Source organism: Chrysochloris asiatica, unplaced genomic scaffold (assembly GCF_000296735.1).
Source record: "Chrysochloris asiatica unplaced genomic scaffold, ChrAsi1.0 scaffold00234, whole genome shotgun sequence".
NCBI classification, from domain to species: domain Eukaryota; kingdom Metazoa; phylum Chordata; class Mammalia; order Afrosoricida; family Chrysochloridae; genus Chrysochloris; species Chrysochloris asiatica.
The window spans coordinates 117,823-131,171 of record NW_006408752.1 but is presented as its reverse complement, the minus strand read 5'-3'; the positions used below and the strand labels follow the sequence as shown (position 1 = coordinate 131,171).

Genomic DNA, 13,349 nt, shown 5'->3' with positions numbered 1-13,349 from the left:
ATGAGTCAGTACAGACTCAATGCCACCTAACAACAACAACATTTAAAACTCAGCAGAAGAGTAACCATAACTAATCACCTCATTAGATCTCCAAGTGTTTACAATTAACAATTCTATTAACTATCACTCACAAGTGAAGCATATAATCCACCAGCATCTTCTCTGACCTTCCATTTTGGTGGGAAAGACTATGGTAGAAGAGACATGAAATAATTCATTACACGTAGTTTCAGAGTTGGGTCATCGCCACCTTGGTTCCAGAGGGTGAGCCAAAAGAATGGTGCTGTGACCCAAAGTTGAAGGATGGGGCCACCATGTCAGTTGGCCAAGAGAACTAAGCCACTCAAAGCCAAGACTACAGGGCTGTCATCTCTTTGGGCCTGGAACATGGGGCTCATGTCCAAAATGGAGGGATTTAGACCCAGAATCTGGAGATTATAGCCAGTGTCCTGTGAATGGGGTCACTGCCCAAATGTCTGGAAGACAAAAGGTTATTTTTAAGCCTTGAGAGCTAATGATACTTGCCATTTTGAGTTTTAGACTTGCTTGATACCCATGACCCTTTTTCTCTCTCCAATTTCTCTTATTTGGAACAGAATATCTACTTTATGCCTAGTTCACCATTGTACTTTGGAAGCAGATAACATATATCGAGGTTCCATAGTTATGGTTTTAGAGAAGAATACTGTAAGTGCCATGGGCTGCCAATAGAACCAATAGATCCGTTTTGGAAGAAGTACAGCAAGAATGCTCCTCAGAGGCCAAGATGGCCAAACTGCGTCTCTCACACTTTGGTCATATTGTCAGGAGGGACCAGTCGCTGGAGAAGGATATCATGTTTGGTAAGATGGAGGGCCAGAGAAAATGAGGAAGACCCCCAACAAGATGGACTGGCCAAGTGGCAGCATCGATGGACTCAAGTGTGGCAACAGTAGTGAGGTTGGCCCAGGATCCGGCAGTGTTTCGTTCTGCTGTGCACAAGGTCACTATGAGTCGGTACCGACTTGATGGCACCTAACAACAACAATAGATGCACAGATGGAAAGGAATTATGCCCCAGGGGAAACACACCTAGAGTATCACTCTTGCTGGATTTAGATGATTTAGAAAATGAGTTGTTGCTGGAATGGGTTACGACATTTTGGATAATGTAGTAGGGTGAGTGTTTTGCATTTGAGAAACACATTGATTTCAAGGTCAGAGCATGAAATGTTTCAGATTGAACTGTTACCCCAAAAAATGTTTTTGCATTCCTGTGGGCTAATGCGCCACACTGCAAAGTCATTTGAGCTGCAAGGTCTGTGGTTCAAGCTCACCAGCGGCTCCTTGGAAACCCTACACAGGGGCGCTATGGGTAATAGACTCAATGGCACTTAACAACAACAACAACCCCTGTAAGAGTACTGTGATCCAGCTTGGAGAAAGTTATCTTTTGTTATGTAATGGAGCCAAGCCAGAACAGTTGTTGTTAAGTGCTGTTCAGTTGGTTCCGATTCACAGAGACCCTGTCTAGGGTTTCCAAGAAGTGCCTGGTGAGTTTAAACCCCACACCTTGTGGTTCAAACTGACCTTGCAGTCCAGTGCTTTATCCCACAATGCCACAGCAGGACTCCTAAACCTGATCACTTCATAGTTATAACAAGTGCAGAACAAATGCCATGGAACAAGAAGGAAAGTCAAGGATTGATAACAGTCATTAAAAACCAGCAGAGAGGGCTGTGGAAAGAACTGTCATGATTTAAGACCCCAATCTGGACTTTTAACCTCCACAACTGTGAGTAAATAAATTTCTGTTCTTTAAAGCCATCCACCTGTGGTATTTTTCCAACAGTACTAATGAACTAAGACAGCATCCTGCACCTCCAGATGTAATAGACTGAGGGCACATGATAGTATATAATCTGAACCTAATCATAAGGAAACATCAACAAACCCAAATTGATTAATATACTTATAAAAAACAAAAAACAAAACTGAATTGCAGTCTTCAAAAGGTTCATGAATGACAAACAAAGGCCAAAGAACTATTCCATTGATTTGACTGGAGCTCTGGTAGCACAGTGGGTACAAATCGGGCTGCTAACCTCGGGGTCAGCAGTTCAAAACTACTAGCTGTTCCGCGAGAGAAAGATGAGGCTTTCTGCTCCCATAAAGATTAACAACCTCAGAAACCCTGTGCAGGGTGGCTATGAGTCAGAACCGACTCCACAGCACATAACAACAACAACAACATAGCAACCCTGTACAGGGTTTCCAAGGAGCAGCTGGTGGATTTGAACCAAAACCCTAGTGGTTCGCAGTCCAGTGCTAAACCTACAGCACCACGCCGGGACTGCAGATTCGTACAGATTAAATAGATAAAAGAAGAACATGATCCTAGACAAAATCCTATACTAGAGGAAAAGAATACTGGGGGGAAAAAAATCAGACATTATTGGCAAAAATGGCAAAACTGGATTACACACTCACTGCTGCAGCCCTTCCCCAAAGCCGAAGGCCAAGGGGGGACCTGCCCACGGCCTGAGCCTAGACGTACAGAGAAGACTGAAAAAGAATACGACCCAGACCTGGAACATCTCCTGATCCAGCGGATGATCCACCACCCAGTGCCACAGGATATACTCCACCTCAGTCTGGCCAGGAGAACTTCCAGAACTGGCTCAAGGATGGCATGGTGCTTTGTGAACTCGTTGATGGGCTGTCCCCTAGTAAAGAAAACTTCAACCATGGGCCTCAGAGAGATGGAACATATCTCTCAGTTCCTGCAAGCAGCCAAGCACTAGGATCTCAACACCACTGACATCTTCCAGACTGTAGAACTCTGGGAAGTTGAAAAAACATGGCCTGTGTATAGCTGATGCTGACGAATCTAGGTGGGCTGGTAATAGACAGAGACAACGGGCTCTTTCCTGGAGGCGCCAACTGGTTTCCTGAGAAATCCTATGATAAGAAATCGAGAACACCTCCAGACAATCGAGAGCAAAAGGGTAAAAAGGTGATAGGGTTACAGATGGGCAACTAACCAGGAAGGGGCATCTCAAGCAAGGCAGGACTGGCGATACATATATTTATATTTTATATACATTGATGTTTAAGTGTCATTGATTTGGTTCCAACTCATAGCCACCTGGTATACGGTTTCCAAGGAGCAGCTGGTAGGTTTGAACTGCCGACCTTGTGGTCTGCAGTCTAGTGCTTATCCTACAAAGCCACACCAGTTAGCAGTGACATTCCCTGAGAGCCCCAGAGGAGGCTTCTGCCAGGGTTGGACATCTCCCTATACTTACTAATACATTCCCATTCCCATTCCCTTCCCCAATTTCACCAAAACTGGGCCAAACAGCTTCTTCTTTTTTTGGGGACCAAAACTGGGAAGTTCTCCCCCAAATTCCTCTTCTCTTTCCCTCTGATCTCTTTCCTTTGGGCTCTGCCATCAATCCATTCCTCCTGGCCTTTTGAAGCTAGAGTGCCATTCCTTATATAAGTGGTGGCCACAGAGATTTAACTTGTGGGCTGCTCCCACTCGCTACAGCTGAACTGCATTCACCACACATCTGGGGCAGCCTTCCCTAGCAGAGACCCTCTGTTGTTGATAGGTGCCGTCAAGTCACTGCTGACCCACAGTGACCCTCTGTAGGGTTTCTGAGGAGCGGATGGTGAGCTTGAACCACCGACCTTATGGTTCAAACCAACCTTGCAGTTCAGCGCTTATCCTACAGCACCTTGTTGTGGCTAAGGGGTGGCAGTGAAGGGACAGAGAAGGGAGGGCTAACCACCACAGTCTGGGCCTTGAGGAAAATGAATTTGCTAATCTAAATTAAAAAATCTAGTCTCTTTTTAACTAAAAACCTGGATTACGGACTATAGATTATAACAATGTTGATAACCTTACTCTGGTTGCGTAAGAAAAGATCCCTGTTCTTAAAAAAATTACAGGACAAAGGGACATAATGTATGCAAACTATTCTCAGTTTATAACATAATAAACACTGCTCATTTATCAACATAGTTAGGTTCCAAAGACTAAGTCATTCTGCAAAAATTAGCATTATGCAAACACGTAGGATGATCACATCATTACATAACTGCCAAGCCAATGAGAATCATGGCCCGGCCAAACTGACAAGTAACCTTAACCATCACCGCCAGGGTTACTCTTCTCTAACACATAGGCATTCTTTATGCCAGGAGGATGTGTAATGCACACAACAGTCAAATAGGAGTTATTTTATATTGCCACAGAGGCAAAATGTTGGAAGATGAGATCGTTAATATGGGAGGAGTACATAGGAACCTAGGTGGTGTAGTAGATAACATATTGGGCTATTAACCACATGGTCAGCAGTTCGAGTCTACCAGTTGCTCCATAGGAGAAAGATGTCACTTTCTGCTCCCTAGAGATTTACAACCTTGGAACTGTATACAGTGTCGCTATGGTCAGAACCAACTCTATGGTACAACAACAACCTGTGTGTAAATGTGTCTATGTATGTCTGTGTGTCAAGGAACAGGGAGAGAAAGAATAATAAAATGGGACAAAATATTTTTAAACCTGTGAATCTTCATAAAGAATATACGAAAGTTCTCTGCACTATAGCAATTTTTCTATAAACTTACAATTATTTCACATAAACAGTTAAAAATGAAAGCAGAGACTCCAGTGATATCTGTGTCAACTGGCATAGCGTAGTTCATAAAGAGAATGCTCTACTTCCTAGTTTGTTGATCACAGTCTGGAGTCTAAAAAGCCTGCAAGCAGCCACCTAAGATACAACCATTGGTCTCTTCCCATCTGAAGCAAGGAGGAGTAAAGAAAACCAAAGACTCAAGGAAGCAATTACTCCAAAGGATCAATGGCCCAGAGGAACTACAGTCTGCTCTAACCTGAGACTAGAACTAGATGGTGCCTAACCACTACTGACCCCTCTGACAAGGGACATAGTAGAAGGTCCCAGTCAGGATGGGAGAAAACTGTAAAAGGCAATTCAAATACTTAAGATAGACTAGAAGAATTCAAATACTTAATACAGACTAGAAGAATCCCGGAAATTTTCATCCTAGGGCACACTTTTAACCTGCAATGGAAGCCACTCCCGGAAGTCACCTTTCAACCAAAATGGACCCACAACAAAAACAGTAACAACCTGGAAGAAAGTGCTTCTTAGAACTATCAACTATTCAAGACCAAATGGCCAACATTTGTCCAAAAGCAAAGATGCGAAAACAAGGAAAGGCAGAGAAACTGGAGGGATGGAAATGGGGAAGGCAGACAGGAAATGGGGAGAGTTCTAACCCACTGTGGGCATCACAACCAATGTCGTGGAATAATTTATGTGTAAAATGTTGAACAGGAAACTAGTTTGATGTGTAAACTTGTACTTAAAATACATTAAAATGTTATCAAACAGAAATAGCCTGAGGAACAAAGTAAGTTTTAAATATTTTACATAAATTTTGTCATCTGCTTATTCCAATAACAAATCTGAAAAGTTAATTTAAAAAAGTAATATTTTATAAAAAACAGAACATCGGCTCAAGAGAGATTAAGTGACCGAGTCCAAATGAGGGGTTTCCTTTTTCTGTATGGCCCATCACATTGCAGTTCCTTGTCAAATGTTTCTACTTCCTGAAAGCTTCTAAGTCATACACAGACTACAACTACTACTCAGTTTAAACTTTCAATGAATTGCACGCATTTGCTAATAAAACTACTGAAACTTTGGCTCACTGACTTGAGTTGTGTCATTAGGAAACAACACCACAATCACAACATAGAACATCAAGGTAGGTAAAGCATAAAATGAAGAAAAATACACCCAATGCCATCCATTTGATTCCAACACATGGTGACATGTGACTCCATGCGTGTAGAGTTGTTGTTAAGTGCCGTCAAATCAGTTCTGATTCATGGTGACCCTGTATAGGGTTTCTGAGGAACAGCTGGTGGATTTGAACCTCCGACCTTCTGGTTCACAGTGAAGCACTGATCCCACAGTACCAGCAGAACTGCACTAAACTAAACAGTTAACTGCACTGTTACTTTTCAGAAGCAGATCACAAAGCCTTTCTTCCTGGCCACCTCTAGATGGGTTCAAACTGCCAACCAACTCTTTCAGTACTCAAGCACTTAATTTTGCCACCAAGGTAAAGAGTCAGTGAAAATTAGGGAAACCTTCCAGGAGATGGACTGATACAAAGCCACAACAATACAGTCCCATCATGAAGATGGCACATTCTGTTTTTCATAGGCTGCCATGACTCACAGCTGACTAGATAACAACTAACAACAACAAATGTACAAGCACATATAGTCCATCAAGTGGTAAATAACATAGATAAGTGCTTGAGAGACTGTACTCTAAGATTAGAAGGCCTGCCTTCAACTTCTGGCATTCTGGTGGTAGAGTGTTCTAGCTCTGTGATTTTGGCCAAGTGAACCACTTGTGCTCCAATTTCCTTTTACGTGCAAAATGGGATCCGAGCGTATAAACCATCTTCTTGCTAGGAGGAATGTCTATAACACATGTAAAGTGTGTGCACACATACCTAGCATCTAGCTTGCACTCAATAATATTGGCTACTTTTAATACTGAATCTAATCCACTAGGCCACCTCCACAGCACTGGTTGTTTGTTAAGTGCCTTTGAGCTGGTTCCAACTCATAGCGACCTTATATAATGTTTCCAAGGAGCAGCTGGTGAGCTTGAACCGCCTGCCTTGAGGTTCAAACAGCCTTGCAGTCCAGTACTGGTGGTGTTTATGTGCCGTGGAGTCAGAACCGACTCAATACGACCCTGTACAGGGTTTTCGAGGCTATAAATCGTTACGGGAGCAGAAAGCCTTCATCTTTCTCCTTCAGAACAGCTGGTAGTTTCGAACTGCTGACCTTAAGGTTCGCAGCCCGATTCATAACCACTACGCTACCAGAGCTCCAGCACTAGTCACAGTCAAAGCTATATTGTCTTCCTTTTTTCCAAGTCAGGCCAAAATCTGACATTATAGAAAACTTAGAGGCTCTAAAATGAAAAATATGTTAGAAATTTATAAAACATCAAAAATTAACAACAAATTATAAGTAAATTGCATGCAAAATAAACCCATGCAGATGAGGAGGTTAATCCAACCACAGAAACATTTGCTAATTTGCACAAGACCTGCAACAAGCTCCTTAACAGAACAATTTACAATCTAAATGGACAGAATAAAAAATGAAAAGAAATACTAGTGATTCTACTTTTAAACTTTACTACCATGAGAATAGGAAAAACAAAGACTGAACCTGTAGTATGTGCAACTTCAGTATATTTAAAACAAAAAATTAATTCCAATTTCAACTACTAGCCACTTGCCGGACTACCCAATCTTGTTCCTTTTTGACATATAAAAAGTTACCCCTGGCAACTCTCTGATTTGTCATGACTCTAGGAGACCCTGACTAATACTGACATTAAAATAAGAAACCTACAAACAACAAAAATATTACAATAAAATAGAAACAAAGTTGACAGGATTCTGTAAATCTATTTCCTTTAAACCCTCTAAATAAAAGCAATTCTGCAGTGCTTTATTGCCATTCCTCCGATGCACTTAAAATATTTTTGCTAACTTTTTACAAAACTGCTCATTGTTTACTGTTCATTTTCAAATTCGCATTAATTTATAAAAGTTTAGGATGTGTTGATAGTGGTACTTTTAATATGCAATATACAGTCCTGGTGTGGCACTTTAGGATAAGCACTGGTCTGCTAACAGGAGGGTACGTGGTTCAAACCCACCAGCCGCTCCAGGAGTCGACACTGACCGGATGGTAACTTCACAACAAACAACATGTCCATTTCATTTATTTTGCTTAGACTTCGGCTTTGAGTTTTTTTTGTACTTACAGCTAAGAATACTGTCCAAGTACATTAAAGCTTGTATAAGCCAATTTTTCCATTCATAAAGACCCTAAAATCACCTCCTTCCTAGGCTTCACTCTAGGATCACAAACCAAGCTCCCCTAAGCAACACTCACACTCACTTCCCCTCTCAACTCCCGAAAAAACCTCATCACTCTGTTTGTCAATTTCTCAACGTTTGGGGTCTGCGAACATCAGATTAACAAGATTTTCTTTGGTCTTTGGTTTTTTTCAAAATTCAGATTACTGTGCCTCAGCCCAGACCAGCGTACTTGGGAATGGGATCTAAGCTCCCAGAGTGGTTCTTTATTACACTAAAGTTTTGGAAACTACTAGAGGTTCCAACACACAGTCACCCCTAAACTCCTTAACTCCCACCACCCCCAACCGATCCAACCCCACGCTCCCACCAACCTCCGGGTAACGTTAGCGCCCCACTGCGGTGCGGTCGCAGGGCGACCCAGCCCTCTCCCGGGAGTCCGAGCCTGGAGCTCGCTGCGGTCTCCCAAATCCCTCAGCCAGTTCCCGCACCCCAAGCCTTTCTCCTTACTTCTTCAAGTCGCTGCTAAAGAGGCCAAAGGCACTCGAGGTGGAAATGGTTGAGGTCGCCTCCTGACCCAATTCCGTCGCCTCCCCTCCTCCGGACTGCTCATTGTAAGCGAAGCTGTTGCTGGACATTGCCGAGGTGCTGTCGGGTACCGGGTTGGTCCTGCCCGGGGTTCTCACTGAAGGGTTCCAGTACTGGGTACGCGGAACAAAACTAGTTCTCTTGCCGAGGGGCGCGCGCAGGCGCTTCCGGACTCGTCACAGCTGCCTAAGCCGACCTGAAGAGCCAACCCCTGCGCATGCCCAGTGTGGGGTTGGCCGGAGCCCACCGCAGGCGCTCCAGGGCCCGCCTGGATTTCCCTTTTCCGGGTTTTTGCAGCAGCTGGGAGTCTGGGACCTGGACTGTGAAGGAGCTCATAAGTTTACTAACTTTTAGAGAGTCTGAATGCGACGCACATTTTATCCATGTTTATCCCGTTAAGAGATACCAAGGACCCGGACACCTCTTTACTTGACTTCTGTTGTAAACCAGTAACTTTCACATTTTTTCTGAAATGGCATTTTTTTTTCAAAACACAGGGCCAGCTTTGTGACACCCTTCTTGCTCGCTCTTGCTCTTTGTGCCTGCGTCCACTCCTCTGCCGCTAGCCGGAGGGGCTTTTCTTTCATGTCCTCCCACAAGGAACGGTGAACTTTCTAGCAAAGAGAAACCTGATGATGGATTCTAGGATCCATATGGCAGTCATTCCAGTGAAAATGTGGAACGCTTTCCAGCACCAGCAGTCCCCTTTGCAACTAAAGGAGTGCTTCCTACCCGCGTCTAACAACCAAAAAATAGACTAGAACCCCTCACAAGCAAAAAGTAGCCAGTCATAGGGGCGCCTCCTTCCTTCCTACTTCCGCAGTCCTTGGAGTCCTGTGGGTTCTTGCACTGGACCTCAAGGTCGGCGGTTCAATCTCTGCAGCCGCTCCTGGGAAACCCTGTACAGGGGTCGCTATGAGTCGGAACCTACTCGAAGGCACTTAACATCTACTGGGAGCTCCGCGAGATAGTCTCAGAGGTAGCCCTCATCTAGAGGTGGTAGTTGTTTCGACTCAAAGCAGCCCAGTGTAGGGCTTCCAAGAAGCAGCTGGTAGGTTTGAACAGCCGACCTTGCGGTTAGCAGTCCATTGCTTATCTTACAGCGCCAACCCAGAGCTCCTGAAGCCAGGAACTAAAACTGTCCCAGGAGTATCTGAGTGGCCCTAGTGAAGTGGATCTGGGCCGAACCTACAATGAATGGTATGAGAGTGGGGAAGCTTCAAGGATCAGACTTTGCACCTCAGCTGCTCAAAAACTTCACTGCTTTGAAGGAAACCCGAACTTTATGGGTTTAGTTGACAACATCCACCAAACTTCATTGTTAGTTACCTTCCAATCACCTGAGGTTTCTGTGGACCCCGTGCACCACAAGATCAACTTTTGTGATCCATGTTATTTTGTTGATCCATTTTATTTGTTAAGTGACGTCGAGTTGGTTCCTACTCATAGCTACGCTGTATAGAGTTTCCCAGGAGTGGCTGGTGAGCTTGAACACCGACCTTGAGTTCAAACCCACCTTGCAGTCCAGCGTATTATCCTACAGATTTTTGTGATTCACCTTGTTGTTGTTGTTGTTGTTAAGTGCTGTCGAGTTGCTTTCGACCCAAGAGCAACTAGTAAGCTTGAACCATCGACCTTGTGGCATTAGGCCACAGCGCCACACCACGACTCCTGTTGTTAGGTGCCCTTAATTCGGTTCCCACTCATAACAACCTTATTATAAACAACAGAACTTAACGTGCCTGGCCCTGTACCATCCTCACAATTGTTAAAGCCCGTTGTTGCTGCCACTGCCCCAATCCATCTCATTCTGGGTCTTCCTCTGTTTTTGTTAACTCTCCACTTTATCTAACACGAAGTCCTCCAGGGAATGGTCCCTTCTGATAATATGTCCAAATTATAAGAGACAAACGTTCACTGTCCTGGCTTCTTAAGAGCACTCTGGCTATACTTGTACCAATATGAACTGCTGTTCTTCTAGCAGTTCATGGTACTTTTAATATACTTCTCCAACACCATAACTCAAATGCATCAATTCTTCTTTTGGTTTTCCTTATTCACTGTTGAACTTTCGCAGGTATAGGAAGCTATTGAAAATACCATGGCTTGCGTTAGGCACACCTTAGTCTTCAAACTGGTATCTTTGCTCTTGAACACTTTAACAAAGTCTTATGAAGCAGATTTGCCTAATGCAATATGTCATTTGTTTATTGACTGCTGTTTCTGTGAGTATTGATAGAGGATCCCAGTGAAATCAAGTCTTTGACAACTTTAATCTTTTCTCTATTTATCATGATGTTATTTATGGCCTTCTTTATATTGTGTGTTTTCTTTCTTTATATTATTTGAGGTGCAATTCATAAGGAAGTTTGTGGTATTTGATCTTCGTCAGTAAATATTTTTAAGTCCTCTTCACTTTTAGCAAGTAAGGTTATATTATCTGCAGGTTGTTAATGAGTCTTCTTCCACATTCTTCTTGGTATAATCCAGTTTCTCAGATTAATGGCTCAGCATGCAGATTGTTGGAACCTACTCAAAGGCACTTAACAACAACAACAATACAGTTTAAATAACTATGGTGAAAGAATACAACCCTGTTACACACCTTTCTTATTTTTATACCATTCAGTGTTTCCTTTTTCTGTTACAGCAACTACCTCTTGGTCTTTGTACATGTTCCTCACAAGCTCAGTTATGTTCTGGAATACTCATTCTCTGCAGTGTTGTCCATAGCTTGTCATGATACAAACAGCTGAAAGTTTTACAAAGTCAATACAGCACAGGTAACCATCTTTCTGGTATTCTTGGCTTTCGGCCAACATCTGTCTGACATCAGCAGTGATATCCCTCATTCCACATCCTCCTCATTTGAATTCAGCTTGAACCTCTGACAGTTCCCTGTCAATGTACTGTATCAGCTGTTTCTTAATTATCTTTGGCAAAATTTTAGCTGTATGTGCTGTTAATGATATTGTCCAATGATTTCTGCATTCCGTTGGGTCACCTCTCTTTGGAATGGGCACAAATATGGATCTCTTCCAATTATATGGTCAGGTAGTTATCTTTCCAATTTCTTGGAAGTGATGTGTGAGTGCCTCCAGTGCTGAAATCAGCTGATTGAAAGATTTCAATTTAGGTTCCTTCAATTCCTGGAGCCTTGTTCTTTGTAAATGCCTTCAGGGCACCTTGGACTTCTGTCAGTACAATTTTTGTTTTTCAACTTTTTATTGTTGTTATGAGTAAAGGTTTACAGACAAGATCATCAGTTTTACATTCAATAAATCATACAATGTTGAATGTAAAACTTTGTTTCATCGCAATGACTTGCTCTGCAATGTAGAGCTGCTAAGGTGAGTGGAAGAAATGAGGAAATAAAATACCTGAACAGAAAATTTCAAAGGGCAACTCAGGAAGAACACATTCAGCCAGGCTGTATGGCCACAGTTGCTGTCACCTCTATCTCCACAAGCCACAGGTAGGTTTCTGCAACAGCAGTATGTTTTCTTGTCTCTAAAGCGTGTAGGAAGCTTGATGTCCAGGGAGCGTGTAGGCGGTTATTATAGGTCACCAGCTTCTCCTTTTTTTGGCTGTGTCTGTGCATCAGCCCTCTCTCCTAGTAAGCATTCAATCCACTTCTCAGTCCTGTCATCTGTAGCTCCGAGTGCCAGGACTGTCATCGGCATTTGTTTCATCTGTTTTTCGTTTCTTTGTTGCAGAGCCAAAATTTATGCCATCATTTGCGGGCCATACAAAATCATCAATTTAGAAATTAACCTCCTATGTTTGGTCAAATATTTAATTAACAAGAAATCAAATGATGTATTTCATTAAGCAAATCTGCCGCACAAGACCTTTTTAAAGTGTTGAACAGCAAAGATGTCAGCTTGAGGACTAAGGTGTGCCTGACCCAAGCCATGTTGTTACCTTCCAATCACCTGATTGGAATCACCTGATTGGTATTTTCAATAACCTCATATGCATACGAAAGCTGGACAGTGAATAAGGAAGAGCGCAGAATTGATGCTTTTGAGTTATGGTGTTGGAGGAGAATGTTGAAAGTGCCGTGGGCTGTCAAAAGAACCAATAGATCCGTTTTGGAAGAAGTGCAGCCAGAGTGCTCCTTGGAAGCCAAGATGGCCAAACTTCGTCTCTCATTCTTCGGACATATTTTCAGGAGGGACCAGTCACTGTAGAAGGATATCATGTTTGGTAAGATGGAGGGTCAGAGAAAAAGAGGAAGACCCCTAACGAGATGGATTGGCCAAGTGGCAGCATCAATGGACTCAAGCGTGGCAACAGTAGTAAGGTTGGCCCAGGATCAGGCAGTGTTTCGTTCTGCTGTGCATACGGTCACTATGGGTCAGTACCGACTCGATGGCACCTAACAACAACAACAACAATGTGATGGCTAAGGAGCTCTGGTAGCATAGTGATTACGAGTTAGGCTTCTAACTTCAAGGTCAGCACTTTAAAACTACCAGATGTTCTGCTGGAGAAAGATGAGGTTTTCTGCTCCTGTAAAGATTTACAACCTGGGAAACCCTATACAGGATTGCTGTGAGTCAGAACCGATTCCACAGCACAGAACCACCACCACCACCAATGTGATAGCAGAAACTGCAGTTGCTTTGGCAGGCCCAGACCAAATGATCTTATGGACCACATAAGACCTGTGGGACAGACGTTCCCCACCCCTGTTATAGAGCGTACATACAACATTTCTGCCTAGTCCACCACCTGGTCCCACCTCCCTACCATTGGCTCTTTATCATATGCTACCTCCTCAAATGGTTGAACATCCATCATTTCTAATTGATAAATGA

General features: G+C 43.2%; 1 protein-coding gene across 1 annotated transcript in view; it reads right to left on the bottom strand.

Moving 5' to 3' along the window:
• The window catches only part of LOC102820845 (AP-3 complex subunit beta-1-like), a 370,338-nt gene extending 361,762 nt beyond the window's left edge, over positions 1-8,576 (bottom strand). Inside the window, exon 1 of the mRNA XM_006873299.1 lies at positions 8,449-8,576. Coding sequence (XP_006873361.1) covers positions 8,449-8,576 — 128 coding nt within the window. The remainder of the gene's footprint in view (positions 1-8,448) is intronic.
• Positions 8,577-13,349: the final 4,773 nt, after the last annotated feature.